Source organism: Mytilus galloprovincialis, chromosome 6 (assembly GCF_965363235.1).
Source record: "Mytilus galloprovincialis chromosome 6, xbMytGall1.hap1.1, whole genome shotgun sequence".
In the NCBI taxonomy this organism is placed as follows: domain Eukaryota; kingdom Metazoa; phylum Mollusca; class Bivalvia; order Mytilida; family Mytilidae; genus Mytilus; species Mytilus galloprovincialis.
The window spans coordinates 44,210,452-44,231,403 of record NC_134843.1 but is presented as its reverse complement, the minus strand read 5'-3'; the positions used below and the strand labels follow the sequence as shown (position 1 = coordinate 44,231,403).

The following is a 20,952-nucleotide window of genomic DNA, read 5'->3' as shown; positions in this document are numbered from 1 at the left end:
GTAAAAAGAGATAAACGGAAAGTTAAAAAAACTATAACTTTTGGAAATACGATTATATCAAAATTAGGAGTTATATCAGCTTGTCAATTACACAACACCTTGACACATCACATAACAGCATATTCTTTTCAATATGTCATGTTGAAAGTCTAAAAAAAAGTTCGAACTTAAATAAATTAATTCTAAAGTATTGTAAATATGTATGCTGACTTGCCATGGAAGTTATGATAATGTTAATTCTTTATCAATAGGTTCAAGTTATGATAGACAAAACAATTCAAATATGAAATTGCAAGCTATATCACACTGAATACATAATACTCAATCGTATTATATTCAAACAGAAAGATTGTTGACCTGCAAACCACTGGCAAACAAACAAAAACTAGCTGCATGGTGGATTTGAGATTTGCGTACGCGGTATAACTCAACGATTTATAGGACTGATAGCCTGAAAAGATAAATGAAGTTCAAATCTACGAGCGCAAATATAGCATTATATAAGCATATGGAAAATTAAGATACATGTATAGTTATTTTACTTACAAAGCAGAGAGCTTTATAAAGGTCAAGCTGATGGATAAAGAAATCATGTTGATCTTTGTCATACTCCTCGTCAGAAGGCTGAAAGAGTAAATTTCATAATCATTAATGTAAACACTTTCACATATGGCCAGTACCATTTTACGTGTCTTTGTTTCCAATAAACTATTTCTGAAAGTTACTTGATGATATTGCATAAAAACTAAATTTGGAAGTTTTTTGTCTTCTCATGTAAAAAACATTGAAATTTATTTACAACACATATAACATATTTTATTGTCAAAAAAAGTCATAAAACAAAACCCACAAAAAGTATTTAACTTTAACTTTGCTTCATTTTTTTGTTATCGTTCCCATTTTGTATACTTAATCTTTCTGTAGATAATATAAAATTTCAGAATATTTTTGTAAACTTAAGGGCATACGAACAGTCATACCTTAACCGGTTTGTGTAAAAAGTTCCCTAGATCCATGGCATCAACATACTGTAACCAATTTAAAGTTAAACCAAATTGTTATTTTCTAAATTTATATTACTATTAGTGAAATCAAGAAATTGACAATATTTTTGTGTCTATTCAGAAGCGCAGAAAAAATTCGATCGTTGATTTTTTTCGTAAAATTTTGGCGGAGCGTTCTTTAAACATTACTTGATTGATTGCAAAAGAAAAAAACTGGGATTCATGTGCTTGTTTTTTCAATAAAAGCAATAAACTTTGATTTTTAATGACAAACGGGACGTTTGCCAATAAGGCGCTTTACTACGTTGAAATAAGTTTTAATCGCAACAACGTCGTGAAATCATTCCCACCGTAATGATATAACTCCTGAAAATCTTTAAAACTGGTTTCTCGTAAAATAGCATAAAATATTTGCCAAACCTTAATGAATTGTTACGAAACTTGGATAGAAAAAATATTCTAGTAAATTACTTTTAGAAAAGAAATGTTCGAAAACAAAAAAAAATAAATCTAAAAAAATAAAAAAAATAATGTGCATCTCTGTCCGACATAAATCCTACAATTCATCTAGACAACACAGCTGAGCATAGTTTTATTTATTCAAAAGGCAAAATGTGAAACAATTATAAAGAAAGTGGGATAATATAAAAATCAGGACAACTGGAATGATTGTCAATGAGACAACTATATACATTAACCATAGTTTAAATGACGAAGATAAACGCAATTAAGGTTTTCCCCCATTAGTATTTGTTAAATTTGCACTTTCCAAAAAAATGTGCAGAATTTATCTTTGTTTCAAATTAAGAAATACTTGGCGTGAGTAGAGTTATATCCTGTCCAGTACTATAGATAAAATTTCTCATAACATTTTATTACATATAAGAAAATAACCATCACTGTAAGTTAACCAATCAAATTTTCACCTCTTTTTTTTTTATCTGTGTTCAAGCTTTAGTAACTATGTAATTTCAAGTTTCCAAAATATTCTATAGAAACACCAAATAAAAAAATAATGATGCTTTGGAACACCCAAGGTATATGTTTATTACTCACATTTTTTTACTATACCATTAATTTCCTACAACTGTTAAGTTCAATGGAATATTTTTTTCCGACCCTTTATCGTATGTAACCGGATGTGACGTACCATGATTTGGTGGTATTACACCTAAACGGTGCGGCCTTAAAAAAGCCACACGGTATAGTCAGCTTTAAAAAACCCAAATATGAAAATGTGAAACAATTCAAACAAGAAAAACTAACGGTCTACTCAATAGGCATTATATGAACACAAAACCATACCCACATTAACTCGGGTCAGCTTAGAAACTATTCTAAATATGTTTAAAAGGTGAATATTTAGAGCTGTTTTGAGCAAATTCATGTCGTAATTGTCTCAATATAGTCCATTGCGGTGTAGTTTAACATTTCATTGGAACTACAGCAGTCAGTATTATAGCATGAAATTGCATGAGTATGTATCAATAAATAAGTTACATAGGCTTGTCTTCAGGGTATTTTTTTTTATTTCGGTACATATAAGTATTGACTTAGGGAGCAACCATTTAGTCAAGTTTTTTTCGACGCTATCAATCAAATTATTTTTTTCAAAATTTAACACTATAAGGTTGGAGGAAATCTGGATACTTTTTTTTGTTATCTGCTTGACCACAATATTGATCAGAATATTTTTTAGGAAAAATACCATAACCCCACCCCTCTTTCTTTAATTAAATGGTCGTTTACTTACTTGTCTGTATTTTACTTCCAATCTAGGAGTGGATGCAACCACAGTGTTTGTCCGTCCGTCCGGTGGTCTTACAAGTATGTTGTTTCTTATCTGAGAAACTACCTTACAGAAAGACTGCATATTTGATCAGCAGCTTAACATCAATGAATTGCAACGTGTGAACACTTACTGGTCTGTCAGATACCTAATTCCTGTGTGCCGATATTTCGATTTTTTTCTCTCAATATATACACTGGGGATATGCTTAGCACATCAACGGGTGCGTTTTTGTTTTGGTCTATAATATGGGGCTTATAACTGTGTCTTATCAACTGACAGTTCTTCCTCATACACATATATATTCACCTCGGTTAAATTATGAAAATTCCGTTTAACTTTTTAATGTACTTATTCAAAGTCAGGATCAGTATGAGGCGTTGTCTTTATTTATTATGTTATTTTGTCATTTTGTTGATTGTCTCTGTTAAATTTATCTGTAAAATTCTCCATACGATTTAGAGTTTGCCAAATGACGTAGATACTATATATTGATCAATACAGTACGTTTATACCTAAACTACTTATTGGGCTTTTTGTGTAGTTGGGTTTCTGTCTCATCGACGTACAGTATTACATATCTTTTATTCATTTCCTATATGAAATAAAACACATTATGAATGTGTATTTGTTTTTTTTCACATTTAAGTTAATACTATTGACTTCCTTAATAATGAATAAATATAACAATTTTCGTGATATGGCCGATTTTCTTAGCAGGTACTTTTTTCAAAGTCGCGCAACCGAATTTTTTCCGCACATGTGAGAACATCTAAAGCGACGTCGCAAAATGTAATCGTTCTTATTAGAAACATCGCGAAATCACATTGTTCTGTTTAACAATGTCGCGAAAACATCACGAAAAGTTTTTAAAACGGTATTATCTGCCCCTGCTACTGTATCGTATGCCCTTAATAAACACCAATCTGAGGCATTCATTCTGCCATGCAAAGGAGCAATTGCAAAGGGGATGCCCTCTTTTCATCTTTTCTGCTTGTAAGTCGATTAATCTATCATTTGAAGGCAAATATGTTTTATTTTTGAAAAGGTATCAGTGAAGATATGTTCAAAAACCGATGCATTATTCTGCTATATGGACGCATTGTTTTAAAATATCAATAAAATAATACGTTGTGGATACGTCAATGGCATATAGAGGGCAGCATATTGTCTTCAACAATAGACATATGTCTATGGTATATAATATTCAAGCGCTCATTCGTCTTGAGTCTATAACAATCTATTGAAGATTACATATAATGAAAAGTACATTGATTGAAGTGAATCGTTCCAACTTACATCGACAAACTGGTGAAGGGCTCTCCATGTTGCACCACTATCGGTCGTAATGTACAAAATATTTGGCTGTCTGTTGATATCTTGGCCCCTTGCAGTTAAAAATGTTCCTCTACCCTAAACATAATATTCAACATTTTAAACGAAATAAAAATGCGTTATGTTTACAAAAGAATAAGAAGGTTTAAATAACTCTACATTTTCAAATAAAGCCCTTTTTTGCTATTTGTAAGTTTCAAGGGCTAAATATGTACGTAATATGTGTATTAGAATATATTTTTTACGTTTCCAATTATTCAAGTACGGTATCTATGGTACTGAATTATATTACTGCTGTCACACGAATTCTTACCTGTTCAGTTTGTAACCATTTCTGGACAATGTAAGACTGGTTATTTGGAATCGCAACGGAATCACAAACACACAACACATGTAGTAAATCTAGGAATCTGTAGTTCTACAAATAAAAAAAAACATGCTATAAAACATTAATGTAATGGATTAAAAAGTACTAATGAAACACATACAACAAACCCTTCTTAAAAATTATATATTCAAACAGGAAAAAAAACAAGACATACAGTGAGCTATTATTACTCAATTATACCCCCCCCCCCCCCTCCGCAAATATAACGAGAAAAAGAAGTTGTGTCTGAAAAAAGTAAATAACTAAAATACCGAACTCCAAGGAAAATTAAAAACGGAAAATCAAATGACAAAATCAAAAACTCAGACACATCAAACGAATGGAAAACAACTGTCTGGCTTGGTAAATGCATTTAGTCACACAGTATGGCATAATTTCGTGATATCTAGAAGCTATGACTTGCAGTTGCTGAGAAAAACGCTATTGATAATATGTTTTTCCTATTATAAATAATGCTTATTTCATATATACCGTAAACGTTACCCGAATTAGTTTACACTAGGTTATAACACTTGTAAAAGAACGAAGATAACAAGTAGGCAATACTATACTTAGGTCAAAGATCTTCAAATAACAACATAACCAAAAATGAGTAAACCAAAAAGATAAATGATAGTCAATATTATTTGACAAAGAAAACTACTAAATGAGCAACATAAACCCCACTAAAATATACAAAAAAGTATCAAATAAGTAGTACCTGTGACTTTTGTAAAAGTCCAACAAATTCGTCAATCTGTTCTCTTGTTATTCTGTCTACAATTTTTCTTTTGTCTCTAATTAGTTCTACTATCATTTGTGCAACATTCAATCCTATTCCACCCTGAAACGTATAAGATGTATAATCCTTACTTTCCTTGATATTGCAACATTGTGTTCTCATTCTTTTGTCAAATATGATATGGAGAATTTAATGAGTTGAACGGGAAAAAAATCAATAAAAATTCAATAAGAAAATAAATAAAATTCCTAGTAATATTTTTTTTTCTTCAAAACAGTTTTATTTACTAATCGTGCTAATATAAGTAGCTCTTCACTTTTATCTGTGTAAATACTTCATTTTGACTCTTTCTACCTTTTTTCTTATCACTTTAAAATAATTATCAATTTAATTAAAAGCCTAATATTGATGTATTTACTATATTTTTTAATATATATATATATATATATATAGGTGTAATGCTGCAGTTTGCGTTTTTAGATTTAAACAATGTTTCCATACACAAAGCTGTTATTGCATGCTGCTGTAATGATTTTTTGTAGAAATTAAAGTCCATTTTACTTGTCCAGGGATGTTTGGTTGTTGTCTCATGATCCTAAGACTCCCTCCATACACAAATAATAAAGACCGATTCGTTTTCATCGAAAAACAGACGCATCGTGGTAGTGTCCCGCTTTACTCAATTCTTTGTTCATTTATATAAAAGTTACATATGAGCTGAATTATACCCCCGCCGTTTCACAAAATTTTTGAAATTCATTATTTAGGGGAATGGCAGTATAGCAAAGAGAATCTTACTAACTTAAAATGTAATATTGCAATACCTTTTGTGTAAACTGCGTTTGGAAGAATTCTATATACTTTGCAAAATACAATGCATTCTTTCTGCTCTTCCCAATCATGTAGGTATACAGTATTTCATACGCCTCTTTGAAAACATGTATCAGATTTTGTTCGTCATGACTTCCATCTAATGGACATTGCAATATTTTCACCAACAAATCTATTATCTTGAAAAAAAATTAATAAAGTAAGATATAGTTACTTCAAAAAATGGTGCATTTTTAAAATAAGAGTGCGAAAAACATTGGGAGTTCAAGGAATAACGCGTATGGATGTTATAGTCTAATAACTCACTCTTCGCAAGAATAAACATTTTCTGATAATTCTTATATATTAATGTTGTAAGTGAAGGATTAATAGACAATAACTGTTAGTGTCTGTATCTTGCAATTAATTTTGTACATTGTTTTTGTTTCGAAAGACAGAAAAACTCAAAATTATTGAATTTATTTTCTACATGTATTTAAAATTCTTTGAGGCCTTGCGTAGCAATATTTCGAAAAAAAATATTGAGAGAAAAAAAATATTTATAATAACATAGCAACTAATTTCAACAGTAAAAAGAAATAACAAAACATTGTCCGATTTAAGATTTGTCCTACGCTTCAGAATTTCGAACTGTCCGTGCATTCAATGATTATTGACATTGTTGAATGGTTGATTTTAGGTGTCACACATTTACACATTCAAGTTTTGACTTGAAGATTGGCGATAGGCGCCGTAGGAAATGGAGTTAATCCTGCTGTTCATGTTTGTCTATGAGCAGAAAGTGGGTTGCGGATCGAAGACTAGAACATTCACAGATGGAGCAATACGTCATTGCAATGCGATTGCAATTCACATTCGGAGGTTTTGAAAGTTCATACAACACTCTTCAACAGCAATACTAAAAAATAGTCCGGAAGTGGGCGGAGATTTAAAGCGATGTCTGTATAGTATACAAATACAGGCCATAGATATATGTTAATGTATGATTAGACACCCAATTGCAGGATAAAATAAAAGTCAATGTAAAATTGTAATTAAGCAAGACACAAGATATATGTTACAGACTGTTAAATTTATTTGTTTCTCTTAATATTTATTTATTCATGTTCGATCGTTATGTTGTTTAATTTAAGAAGTGATTCTTCCGTTTTTCATACATACTCTCAAGTTTCTCATAAGCTTCTGTCTATTTTTACTTGGAAGATCTTTTATCATCATAAATTTCCTAAGTTCTTCCATGGCAGTTAATATGGTATGGGTCTTCTTAGCATTGAGGTAATGTCCTTCCTTTCTCTGTAAAAATAAAAACAAAAGAAACGTTAATGGAAGATTAACCTTATACAAAACTGTATAATATATTCATGATTTGAAAGAGTAAAAAAAAACATTATAGTGCTACTTACATCTTCAACAAGATTAAGTAGAAAGGGTACCATTCCTGATGCGAAGTTGAATTCAGTGATTTGATATTGTTCTACATATTGTATCGTGAAAGCATCGTCATATTGACTTTCTCCACTTGCTGCTACCTGTAAAAAATGTTCTTTTATTTACAATATAATGTAAGAATCAGTGACAGGAGGATATATTGCAGTTAAGTTAAAAGGTACCTTTTGTCAATTCACAGTATTACATTTTTTTTTTAAATGACCATTTTCGTATATAACAATTCACAGTTGACGACGAGATTGATATTGTTTGTTCAAGGGTTTTTTTCAATGTTTAGTTCCTTTTACCCTCTCTTTAGAACTTATTTTCCATGTTTTTTGGTGGACATCTTTCAATTGTTTCGTTTACTGAAACACTAATGAATTATAACGATTTCAAGCTAAGTCAAGAAAATAAAAACTTCATGTGAAAGGTAGTCATGAATTGAATTAAGGCTATTGAGCTTTGAATAACAATATAATTTTGAAAAAAAATTGTCTAACCAATTCATTTATATATGAAAAAAAAAAAATTAAAAAAGGTTTGCCAATTTCACCTGCATTCATTTCATTCACAGAGTCAAGATCCAAAAAATATTCAAAACGACCGGAATTGAATATGATAAAGTCTAAATAATTAACATCTTATTCATGTTATTCAGTGTTAAACATTGCTATTAAACGCAGTTTTGATAAATATGTTTTTGCGCAAATGAACATACTAAAGCACAATAAACTCATATGCATCTGAAAAACTTAATTTAAGTTTTATTTCGAAAAATTAGATTCTTATCTAGGTAATAAATGACCTTCATATTTGGTTTGAGATAAATACTCAAAATTTGCCAAACTCTACTTAGTTGCAAGTATTTCGGAATTTGCATGTACACATTGATATTGTATTATTTATTTTGCGGTTATGATTTTAAATCAAGGAACGTATCTTCCTCAGGCATAGCTCTGATTCGTCGTCGGGGTTTGGCTTACATGTGGTCCTTTTTGTTTTATAATCTCTTCAACGTTTGTATTGGGTTTTTGTTTTCAAATATGGTGGCCTCGAGCATCACTGAAATGACATTAATTGTTGAAATGCGATTCTGTTGTGTAGTAAAATTAGTACTGGTAATATTAATATTACCGCTGGGTCGTTGCCTCTGCTGGGACATGGTTGGTATTTTTGTTTTTGATACTGACTTTATCAGCAAGAATATCAAGCGAGCCTGTTAGGGCAAGCTGATATTCGAGCTGATGAAGTCAGTATCAAAAAATAAAATGCCATTATTCTGTTTATCGGCAATTTGAAATCAATTGTATATATTTGTTGTTGAGAATATGAAGTAAAATGGAATAGTTCGTAAAACTTTTTTCACGCGTACAAAACGTTGGGATAGTTGTTCGGTTGTAAGAATGAAGTCGAGTGCATTTCATTGTTAAATTGATGCGGAACGACTTGAACAAGCGACGTTGCTGTACTGGTACATGACGTCATTGCCTAATATTTTCGAGTATCAAGTCCTGTCCATGATCCTAAAAATATTAGGCAGTAAGATCAATGGGGAAAATGTACAAATTCCCGATAAACCCCGAGTATCTTTAGCCAAGTAACCAATTCTTTGGTATTGGCAAGAAAATACGGATATTGTTAGATTGAAATTTGATTTAATAAATTTCGAAATCATTCAAAAGAAAGGAATGCAGCTCCCTTAGGTATAGTTTTGATTCCTTGCCCGAGTTTGGCTTTACTTTGGGTCCTTTTAGTTTTATAAGCTCTTCACCATATAAGCAATATTTGTTTTCTCTCATTTTTATTCATTATCTTTTAAACACAGCCTGCGGAATATTTCATCGGCGTTAGCCTATATCGAAAAACAAAACCATTTCTGAAGATTTGAACAGTTTGTAACCACTTTTAATGTATTAAAACCGTGAAATATCAACTTGACTCCGTTGTACAAATAATCATAAAAACTGAAATAAGTTGAACAAATTCATTACGGTCTTTACCTGTCGAACTGGTGCAGAATCCCAGCGAAGTCCACGAAGACTTTGATCATTGCTGTTCTCCATATCTCGAAATTTCTTTCGAATATAGTCTTCATCTTCATTTAAGAAGTAAAAATACAACAAAAACAAAATAAATCAATATCGATAACATCTATTGTGAATGAGCTATATTAACGACAATATTCTTTTCAGGCATACGACACAATTCCTGTAATAATTTTTTTCAGATACGTAAAATTCATATTTGAAAGGTTAAAGCATCTTAACCCATAAAATATCTTAAGATGTTTCTTTTTTACGTTTGCTTAATTGATTGTTCTTTAGCTTTCGGGTTTTTTCTTTAATTTACTAATCTTTTTTATGTCATTGACAAATGCATGTTAATTATTAGCTTTGTGTTAAGCAGTAAGATCCAAAGCATAATTTTGTTCTTGTATTTACCGATTTATAATCTTATAATCAACGAAATATTTTTTGAATTAATAGACTTCGAAGTTTTACTTAATTCTTATTGCACTCAAGTTCAGATAATGCTTTGATATTTATTTTCATAATAAGAAAGACACCATACCTTTCAGTGCATGTAACCAAAATCCAGTTAAAACATGCTCTATTCTACAATAGCTTTCATAACGAATTTCATCTCTTTCCTGTAGGAAATAAAATGAGTCAAATTGGTTGTTATTTATCATTTACATGTGAATATTTCACCCAAAAATGGAAAAAATAGTTGCTTTAAGTGTGTTCGAAAATGTTGTAATATTTGTGCATTTGTTTAATTATATTTACTTTGTAAATTGGCATATGAATGCAATTGTCACGAATATTCGAGAAAAAAACTATATGCTATCATATACTTGCAATGAAACACATAATGTATTAATAGATATACTTGTCTTATGTAGAGTCCTGTGTATTCTTGTTTGCTAATGTGGATAATCAAATACTAACTTAATATCAGCAGTTTGAAAGAAACAGTAAAACACGTTGAACTTGACATTATGGATCTATATGATCTGCTATATCTTTTGTTTAATTATAAGAATGAATGACTTCTATGACAAGTTAAGTTTTCCCCATTGCTAAATTTTCTGATTATATCTCAGTTTTAACATACCTCCTGCCTAATTATATGGCGTTTGCATATCTCACTAAATTACAATACGCATATACATGTTCAAATGTGCTCATAGCCCAAAACCTATAGTTCAATTCAATTAAATTCAAATCTTTATTGCCATAAAACTACATATTTATAGTATGTGACACACCATAACAAAATGAAAATAAAATATAACCACAAAATCATTAATATACACGATAAAAGTCAATATTTAGAGTTAGGATGAAGAATAACTTTAATCAACGCTAGAAAGGTTTTAATGTCGTCTTCACAAATTTTCTTCATAAAAACGGTACCCGCCACTCACGAGGGATTTGTTTCCGTATTTATAGATCATTAGACACCGAGATAGTCCTCTGATCTGTAAAATTGCCGATATTGTCGTTGCTACTGTCATAACATTCTTACTGAGTGTTGGTACACATGGCGAGTGATCATGAAAACCAGAAGATATTTGATACATTTGTTAATGCATCTGATCCCGATCTCTTTAGAGTTCCTTTAATTTTCCTAAATATTTTCTTGGTAACCTTAATTAGAACATATTTTCGGGTTAAGCACATTGGTAAACTAATATTGTTTCTTATCTGAGATAGAACTTTTCATAGTTTTTTTTTTTCTTTTCATTTTGCAATTTTTACTTATACATTCACAGAAACATTATAAATCTGAAGCCGTGGATTATAATATTTTCTGTTTCAGTCAATATGCCGGTATGGAAATTCTATGAAAAGTATCATCTATAAATACGTAATTGTTAATTGGGTAATCAATAACCAAGTTGAAATATGGCAGTTAGTCTTTATAAAATTATCGGTGTATTTGATCAAAATTTTCATCATGTTTCAAAAATGAAATCATGACAAAGCTTCAACTAAATTAAGATTTGACACTTAACATTATAAAAGTAAACTAATTGAAATAAAAAGTAATTTTTCTGTTAAACTCAAGGCTAAATGAAGTATAGCACCACCAGAAAGTAATACAATCCTCTGTTACATATTTATTGAAACCTACAAATCATGACCGCTTCATTTCATGAACACTATATTCAAGATAAATGAGCAACATTATATTAAGATAAATTCGAGATGTAGATTTTACAATGAATTTCCCTAATGTTGATGGTTTCTATAGGAGAATCAAGTTTCACCATTTAATATTTAATGTGGGATTCTATAAATAGCGCGTTTAATCGTATAGGGAAAACGGTACTATTTATTCTGCCATAGGCGACAATATTAACATTTTCGAAATTTACCACTTTTTAAGATAAAAACCTGGAAAAAACAGCTATATGTTGTGTTAGTACTTTATTATTTTGTTTTAAAAATTAAAGCCAAATAGTATCATGACCAACTTCCAACGGAGCTTGTTTATGTTATCCATGCCCACCGTCATTTTGCACCAAATTTATGAAATTTTGGAAGTCTTTTCAAATAATTCTCTAGAAAATATTTCAATAGATTTCAAAATTTATATTGTGAATATACACACTGCAGTTATTCATAGATACATAGAAAATATACTGTACCCTTACATTCAATCACAGCGCTCCTAATTTGACTTCTTTCACCTGCCTTGGGTACACAAAAGGCCAACCTAATGCTGGGAAAATTTAATACTACCGTTTTCCCTATAAAAACATGAAAGCTTACACTAATAACAGAGTAAAGTCTGAATACTGTTTTTGGATCCTCGTTGTCATCAGTCAATGTGATTTCTTTGGTAGCATCTATACAGAGGTACTTTCGTGTTGTCATGTGACGTAGTCTCACTTGCTGTTCCCATCTCAATATATCACCTACAAATATGTCCATCGAATTTAAACTCAGAACTCAGACTCCGAGGAAAATTCAAAACGCAAAACACAAAGTCCATTATCAAATGGCAAAATCAAAAACGCAAAAATTTCAAACGAATGGATGTCTTTTTCATTTGTCGTGAAAAGGGGACAAATCATTTGCACTCAATGACATTATGTGAGATACCACAAAAATTGAAAAAAAAATTAGTGGAAGGAAGAACAAAAACACCAAAACAAAAGACGAATAAGTCCCAAAAGCACTTAATAGGAAAAAAAAAGACTGAGCAACACGAACCATGATCAAGAGACATTTCACAGAAAAGCAAGTATTGGATACCAAGAAACGTTGACAGTACAATATCCTTCATCAAATAATGAAATTTGCATTTGCTATTAACGATAAGGATTTACAACATAGACTGACACGTTTTCTGGAAATACAACGCCAAACAATACTTAAACAATCTCATTATGCAACACGATCCACTGAGGAAAACAAACATGTCAAATGTCAATAGAAAATTAAAAAGCAATAGGTGTATTGGGTGATTTATCAACTCGTATAGTTTTTCTTTAAAGCAAATATTCAGTGTCGTACATTTAAAAATATATAATAACTAGAAAAAAATTAGCATGGGTTGTCTATAATATGATAATTAAGATATATAAATGCATAATATGTACTTTTAGTATTCTTTTTCATTGTCCTAAAAGTAGACTAGATTTTTGTACGGTTCTAAATTTGGTACGGTTTGTATTTGATCTAATTTTTCAAACACGTGAAAACATCCTACCGTCCGGGAAAAAGAATGTCGTATCTGGTATGAATACTAACCATTTAATATTCCATTTTCAGCTTCAATTTGCCAAAATGTGTTCCCTGAAGTCGGCGGAGATAATGTTCTTGGTTTATGCTGGTCCATAACTCGTATCCTAAAATGAACTGAAAAAAAGTTTAATTACAATAGACAGTTATTGGAATGAAGATTAAACAGTTTGATTATAAAAATGAGGTGTGATATGATTGTCAATAAGACTTTACCCGACAACCGAAAACGTAACAGCGTAAATAGGTTTTGACAAGAATCTAAGTATACCATCTTCCGTAACTTCTTCATCAAATAAGCCCTCTGCCACCAAGTAAGCCTCCAATTCTTTATGGAACAACCGTATACAACTGCCTCCCTGAAATATAAACGTCCTTAATTTTACTATAATGATTATTGTACAAGTTCATGTCGAAAACATTTTTTTTTATTCTTTTAACGCTTAAACCATATAAACGTTAATTGTAGATATGATGGCCCAAAACCTATTCATAAACAAAACAAAAAAACGCGATAATAATCAAGAGAGATACACATTGTCTGAAAAGTTAACGGTTGACGTTCTATAAACTGTTAGTGTGACCATAGTGTGAATCAGGCATAAGGAAAAGCTGTGTTTCGGTAACATATGTTTTTGTTAATTTTTCTACAAGATAACTGTTTTTATCAACCCATAAATTTATGACCATCAAGTTCTTCAAAACGTTTTTACTTTTCAAATTTCTCTTTCACTCTCTGTGGTGACTACACGACACTTTTCCAAAGTCTTATGATCGGAATCAATGATAATTTAACTTCATTTTGGCAAATATTTCTACGAACGTATTATCTATTACGAAACAAGATAGTCTCTCGTATTTGAAATAGAACTAAAACAATTGTTTTTTAAATAGCCTTTTAATATATCCCCCTGGTAGCTGTGTCTAATACCATTCATCGTCAATATTATTTATTATTTCATATTGGTTAAGAATAAGCTTCTCTTATTGGATAAAAAGGGACCACATGACATTCATTTTTTTCAGTAATAAATTCCATCGGTCATTAACAGAACAAAACGGACCAGAAAACCGTTCGTTAACGGACTTTTACATGATTAGGACCGATGGGGCGTGGTTTCTGTCTCTTAATGACCGTTGGGACGGGTTTTTCGTCTGTTAATGACCATTGGGCGTGGTTTCTCTGTTAATGACCGGTGGGGTGTGGTTTCTCTGTTTAGAGAGATGTCCTTTAATCAAACATTTTCCTGTTTTAATATTATATTTGAGTTGTTGAATTGCTTACCACAATTTTTCGTAAATTATAAAATCATAGAAAACTTGATGAAGTATTTATATTCTGAAAGATTGCACTAAAATGAATTGCAGTATTACTACGACTGGTCTTCAATCTTTGCCTTAGAAATCGTACAACTACTCGAGTTTGTTTTGGACATTTTTAATTGATGAGAATTTTCAAAGAAATGGTACCTCAATGAAATAAACATAATATTTCTTTAGGAACTGTCATTATCGTGGTACATGGTCTGCCCGTAGGACAGTGGTATTGACTCTGACAGCGATAATGACCTCGCCTTCGGCTTATTCATTATCACTATCTTAGTCAATACCACTGTCCTGTGGGCAGTCCATATATCACGATAATGACCAGTTTTTCAAGAACTATTATGTAAGTAATAGTACAAATTAAAAATTTATTTAAAAAGATATAGCCAGATTATATCATCTTATACATTTACAAATAAAATTTGCATAATTTTGAATGGATTGGAGAATTATCCTTATTCTTTGATGGAAGATACCTGATAACGGTTTTTAAATCTCCTATTTTTTGGAGTTTGAATTTTAGGAAAATATTTACCGATTATCAATAGAGGCAACATTCGAGTATCCTAAATACATAATTTCGTTACGATGTTTCTACAAATATTTATAGAGTAAGTATAACATTGATGTAAATAGAAAAGTTACTCGATAAAGTACATCTTACCCTGACATAAGGGTCATGCTCTGGTATTCCAGGATGAAATCTGATAAGGGAAAAACCCGACCTCTCTACACCAAGGTTGATTTCCGATCTACATAGATATATATTTGTCATTAAAATGGGAACATAGAAGAAACAGATAATCAAAAATAAATATTGTGTATTTTCATTCCATTAATCATCGGTGGTGTTTCATTAAAAATAGTAAGAGAATCTATAAAATGTATCTTATTGTTTGAATATTTTTTTTAAGTTTACCACTTTGTTTGCATTGATTTTGTTGAATGTATATTAATTGATAATTTAGTTTTAACTGATTTCGCCTCTGTAACATACAATTGATGAATTTCATTCTTATGGACACATAGGAAGGAAGATAACGGAAGAAATGTAAGCATCAACCAGACACTCAAACGACAGGAAAAGACAAAAAAATAACAGAATATGAACAAACATCGAAAAAAATAGATAACAAAAGTACCGAACTCAAAACGGAAAGTCCCTACAGAAGAAAACCGACAAGAGGGAGAAAAACATTCAATGTTCAAGCTAGAAATGTTACAAACTTTAAGGAGGTTGTAACATAAAAATAGATGAAACACAATTTTGTACTTCAATGATGCTGAGAAATTTAGCATGTAGGTGACAAGTATACACTTTTATGAAATTCATAGATAATAAAAAAAATGTTATTCTTACTGTCGAACCACTGGATTGTTCCTTAAAGATAATTCAGATAATAGTTACTTTTGTTGAAACACAGCAAAACTGATGTTGGTATTAATATTTATAGATATATATGCACGTTAACATAGGTTACCATTGAAAAGATGTTATATATGCTATGCCTAACAAAATATTTAATCTTTCATATAAACGTATGACACAATTCAAGAAAGTCTTGATCAAAGTTAATGCACGTTGTTATAAGCTTGATGTCTCTTTGTAGTGTTTCACATTTTGTCAAACAAGTCGGCCTTGTATGGCCTATCATATGATATGAATAGCGCTTATTTTTGCAGTCTGTATGGTCACATTCTTGTCATATGGTTTATTGTTTAGATTTTTCACATTTTCAATTATACGTCAGCTCCTTATTTTAAACATTCAACTCAAAGACACAACAAAAACTAAAACAAATGCGTACATATATATCGCCAATGGAAACAACTGTTTGTTTCGTACCAAATATTTGAAGCCTTTTCAATGTCTGAACCGCACTCCATCAAGAGAACAACGTTGGAAACACTTAAATTGCAAAGTTGCTAGTAATGCTATACATACAAATATAGACATAAAATAAGCGTTTGGTCAATGTGCTTTATGGTCTTAACGCATGTTTTTCTTTCGGAAATATTATAAAATTTAAGACAATTTAGGAAAATGCAAAAATAAATTAATTTTAAAGATCAACAACTGATAAATACCCTCGGAAGTAACATTCCGCTAGTAATTGTATCGACTATTTGATAGTATATAAAATTTAAACGTACAGATATTTCTCTGTTCTTCATATTTCCGTTATTAGAAATGTCCTCAAAAGCATGGGAACTGTTTTTGACAGCTTTTAGTACTGAATGTCCATAAATATACACTCGAGTTTAAAATATCAAAAGCCATGTATGAATCCGTGAATAATAAAAATTGTGATAAAAAAAATCCTTTAATTAACCAATGTAAGAAAACAAACGGTGTAAATAGTGGTTTTTTTCTTCTAACTGACTGTGTATAATACAATTGACGAAAAAATACCAAAAAGGGTTTTATAAAAACAATATATATATATTTTATAATTTTCTTTATAACTCGAATGAAAAATACTTACCCATAAGTAAAATGATCTACATTAAAAGGCTGACTAGCATGAAAAAAGTGACCAGGCGATTTTATGCTTTCATAAACTATCTGGTCATATATCTGAACCTGTAAATTAAAAAGCGAGGCAGCTATTAAGGTAATTTAAAATCGGTTTGATAAGAGACTCCCTGCAAATATGCTGTTGTATAAAGATTTAGATTTTTTTCTAATTTCTAGTATTTCTTCCTTGATAGTAAGAATAAGAGAAGCATTCAATTCTGCAATATGGAGTAACAAGATATAGGAGGCTATCATTTGTTTATATTATCATTATGTACATATTATTTTGACTTTATCCCTTTTATTTAGTAACCTGTCATTATTTGGTATATTCGTTTTTAATTCAATATGCGCTGATATTCTATATTCAACCCTCCTCCTTTTTGTAGATACTTCTGTGATACTGTTTTCTAACATATGAGTACTTTTTCTATTCTTTATTGTAACTGTTCCATATAAAACACTACTCACCACTTCTCCTTCAGATTTTACTTTGTATTGTGGAAGGATGCGAAACTGTGCATTCTTAGCATTGTAGTTATGAAGCATTATCTATAACGAATAAATAGTTCCGTTAGAAATCAAACCAAATTTTTCTGTATAATGTTGAACTGTGAAATTTGCATGAATGTAACCTTAACACCAACACATTTGCAATTATGTTATCCCTATATTATGTCAGAATTGAAAACCATTAAAATCAACATGGACACACATAACAGCAAATTTTAGGTCAATGCTTGTAAGATTTATATTGAAGTAAGTTAATACTGGTATGTACCATACCATTGACCAATAGGTGAAAAAGGTATAACAAAAATACGAAATTCAGAGGCAAATGAAAAAAAGGGAAAGTTAATAAAAGCTGACAAAGTCGAACGCTGTTAATCAACTACTGCCATATTCCTTACTTGGTACAAACATTTTCCGAAGAAAGTGGGTTAAACCGGGTTTAATATTTAGCTAAACCTCCAAATCGGATCACAGTTGTTTCTGATAATTCCGTTATTGAAAACATTGGATGAGCAACCTTTAACAGACTTAAAAGTTTAATATGACTATAATTGGAATCCAGCAGTAATACTGCATAAACTTACATCACAAACGTATACAACACAACTGACGAAAACAATTGAACAAACATACATTTTTATTTAACTTAGACTTCAACAGAAAAGATGTAGTAGATAGTGAAAAATGAAAATAATAAAGTGACGTTATACATTTCATGTGTCCTAAGTTTGACAATGATGATAACGAATGTCGTTGTAAGGATATACCATATATAGTACACTTTATAATACACTTTCTCGATAACGTAAGATTTAATAAATATGAATAAAAGGGTAAAACAAAAATACAAACAACATTTTAGAACCCTTTGTGTCCGACTCATACATTAGGACCAACCTGCATTAGATTGCCTAAAGTTGAAAAGTCAAATACTTTTCTTGTGCATCACATGACTATTTACTAGCAGTAGTTTTTGGGTAAAGACACTATATTAAATAAATTATATTCAGAGAATGTCTTGTCAGGTCCATGACATGAAATGAATAAAAGCATGTAGAATATACTGACATTATGGTTCAGGAAATAGATGACAAAATAAATTGAAGCTGTCATGTCAAACTTAGATATAGTATCTATTCAAATGGACAGAATAATGAAATATCTTTCCTTCACCAAGAAGAAAAGATTGAAATCAAACTTTAACGTCTATTTGTTGGAAAGGTTCCCTTTGGAAGCCTCTGTAGTTGACAGAATTAGCAAAGGCATTCGTGAAGACGAATTTAAAAGGAATGTTTGACAAATATTGTCCATCTCTGAATTACAAAAATAGCATTTTCTTTTGTCATTGAATATCATACAGAGAATAAAGCTTAAAATATAATGATTTCTGAGTAAATTAATCATCTATTTAAAAAAAAAAAAAAAACATGTTATCGTTTTCTAGAGGTGTGATTGAATTGATGTTTTATCTTCCCTAATGGTATTTAAAATGTTTCCCTGCGAAGTCACAAACATGCTGCTGTGTTCGACAAATGATTAACAATAAATCAATTAGTAAAAACAGTTTTTGTAGATAATGATAATCGTACTTAAGAAAAATGCATGAAAAATGCTTAAATTAAAACCTGTAAAACTATAGATAAGACCTATCAATCAGCTAAACCAGTTTCTTAAAAGCAATTTTATGGGATTGATATTCTCTAAAGCTATGACATCAGATTAAATCTTAATGCGCATGACATAAACAAAATAACTATATTTAACGATATGGAACGACAACGATAAATAGTTGTAACAACTATTGTGTGTATTTATAGAAATAATCTTATATTTTCATCAGACATGAAAAATGTTCATAACATCTACAAAAGAACAACCCAATCGTTTTATTTTCTTAATCACTGCAAATACTACTATAAACATGCTTAATCAATGAAAGAAAACATCTTCAGTGAGTGATATATCGATGTATGACATAGAAGTGCTGAACTGGAATCATTTATCATTATTTGAAGCAAATATAAACATAACTGCCGTACAACATATATCTTTAGTAGAATTGTACTGATAAAAATGGCTGATTCCCTAAGCTGACATTACTTTCTAAATAATGTTCTATCTTGTTTATTTACGGTTTCAAAGCACATTATGTGCAATTTGTGGGCACAGATACATTTCACGAAAAATTGAAGTTGTGCACCTGGTTTTATGAATATTTCTTATTTTCACAAATAAATTATACATTGCATTTGATATAAGTCATATTCAGAGTGAGTCATTAAATACAATCAGACTTTACAGTTTAAAGATTTTGTACAGGCAATTCACATCATTGTGTCAATAAATTCAAATGTGAAGTAACATGTTATGAACTTAGCAACATATGATACGTATAATAATCTAGTTAAACGTAGTAATTTTTATAATATTTACAATTCAACGATATGAAAATACATTGTAGAAAGCAATAGTCGTGATTTTTAAATAAAACAGAAACTCCACCGGGGGAAATGGTTCATGTCAATTATTCTGTATTAGAAATATATACGTGTATTCAGGAAAAATATTATTATGGAAATGACATATTGGCCATGAAATCTAGTTTTAAAGCGAACATATTGAAAATAACTAATACCCTGTGCTTCCGTAATGGTATGCTTCAAATGTCATATATTGTTATTAAACCTGTTCATTAAATCATGTAATTGTGTTGAAGCTATAGTCGAGTTGAAATCCTTAGGGTAAAGTTGACGATAGACGGATTTTTTTTTTTATTTCTGGTCATGTCTTTTGGAGTATGAGGTCACTTAGGGTTGAGGCAATGGCAATTCATCATATCTCATACTAAAGACAAATTTTTATTTTCTCTAAATTTGGATACATCTATTTGATTTGCGTCACTTAATCGGAATAATGAAGCACACGTAATTGTACATTTTTTACCAAGTGGATATATCATCTTTCTTACTATCCATATTCTGAATGAAACATTTTTCTTTCATTACACAAGATACAAAACTTACCATCATATTATTTTTATCTCTTTGACTCGTTTGGGAAGTACACATATGCACATACTTGCTGGTTAACACATGTTTCAGCTGAAAAATAGATATTATAAAATCTGTAATAGAAAATCAACTATTTAACGTTAAGCTTTTACAACTTTGCATGTCTGTGTAGGTATTTCACACTCTCTGATTAAAAAAGTCTTATTTCATGAGTATTGTATTCCAATTCAATCGCCAATTTATAACTTAAAATGTTAGAGTCCCTTTTTGCTGTTTTCGGAACCATCATTAAAAATATAGTACGTATGAGATATAAGAAACAAAAAAAA

The 20,952-nt window shown here is 30.5% G+C and overlaps 1 protein-coding gene across 1 annotated transcript in view; it reads right to left on the bottom strand.

Moving 5' to 3' along the window:
• LOC143079672 (inositol 1,4,5-trisphosphate-gated calcium channel ITPR3-like) overlaps window positions 1-20,952 on the bottom strand; it is a 100,006-nt gene that overhangs the window by 56,901 nt on the left and 22,153 nt on the right. Inside the window, exons 6-21 of the mRNA XM_076255145.1 lie at window positions 20,636-20,713; window positions 17,571-17,651; window positions 17,068-17,165; window positions 15,246-15,333; window positions 13,527-13,614; window positions 13,265-13,372; window positions 12,281-12,426; window positions 10,071-10,149; window positions 9,500-9,594; window positions 7,472-7,597; window positions 7,230-7,361; window positions 6,062-6,247; window positions 5,217-5,339; window positions 4,442-4,546; window positions 4,093-4,206; window positions 547-624 (exon numbers count right to left, since the gene is read on the bottom strand). Of these exons, the coding sequence (XP_076111260.1) occupies window positions 547-624; window positions 4,093-4,206; window positions 4,442-4,546; window positions 5,217-5,339; window positions 6,062-6,247; window positions 7,230-7,361; window positions 7,472-7,597; window positions 9,500-9,594; window positions 10,071-10,149; window positions 12,281-12,426; window positions 13,265-13,372; window positions 13,527-13,614; window positions 15,246-15,333; window positions 17,068-17,165; window positions 17,571-17,651; window positions 20,636-20,713 (1,725 nt within the window). The remainder of the gene's footprint in view (window positions 1-546; window positions 625-4,092; window positions 4,207-4,441; window positions 4,547-5,216; window positions 5,340-6,061; window positions 6,248-7,229; window positions 7,362-7,471; window positions 7,598-9,499; window positions 9,595-10,070; window positions 10,150-12,280; window positions 12,427-13,264; window positions 13,373-13,526; window positions 13,615-15,245; window positions 15,334-17,067; window positions 17,166-17,570; window positions 17,652-20,635; window positions 20,714-20,952) is intronic.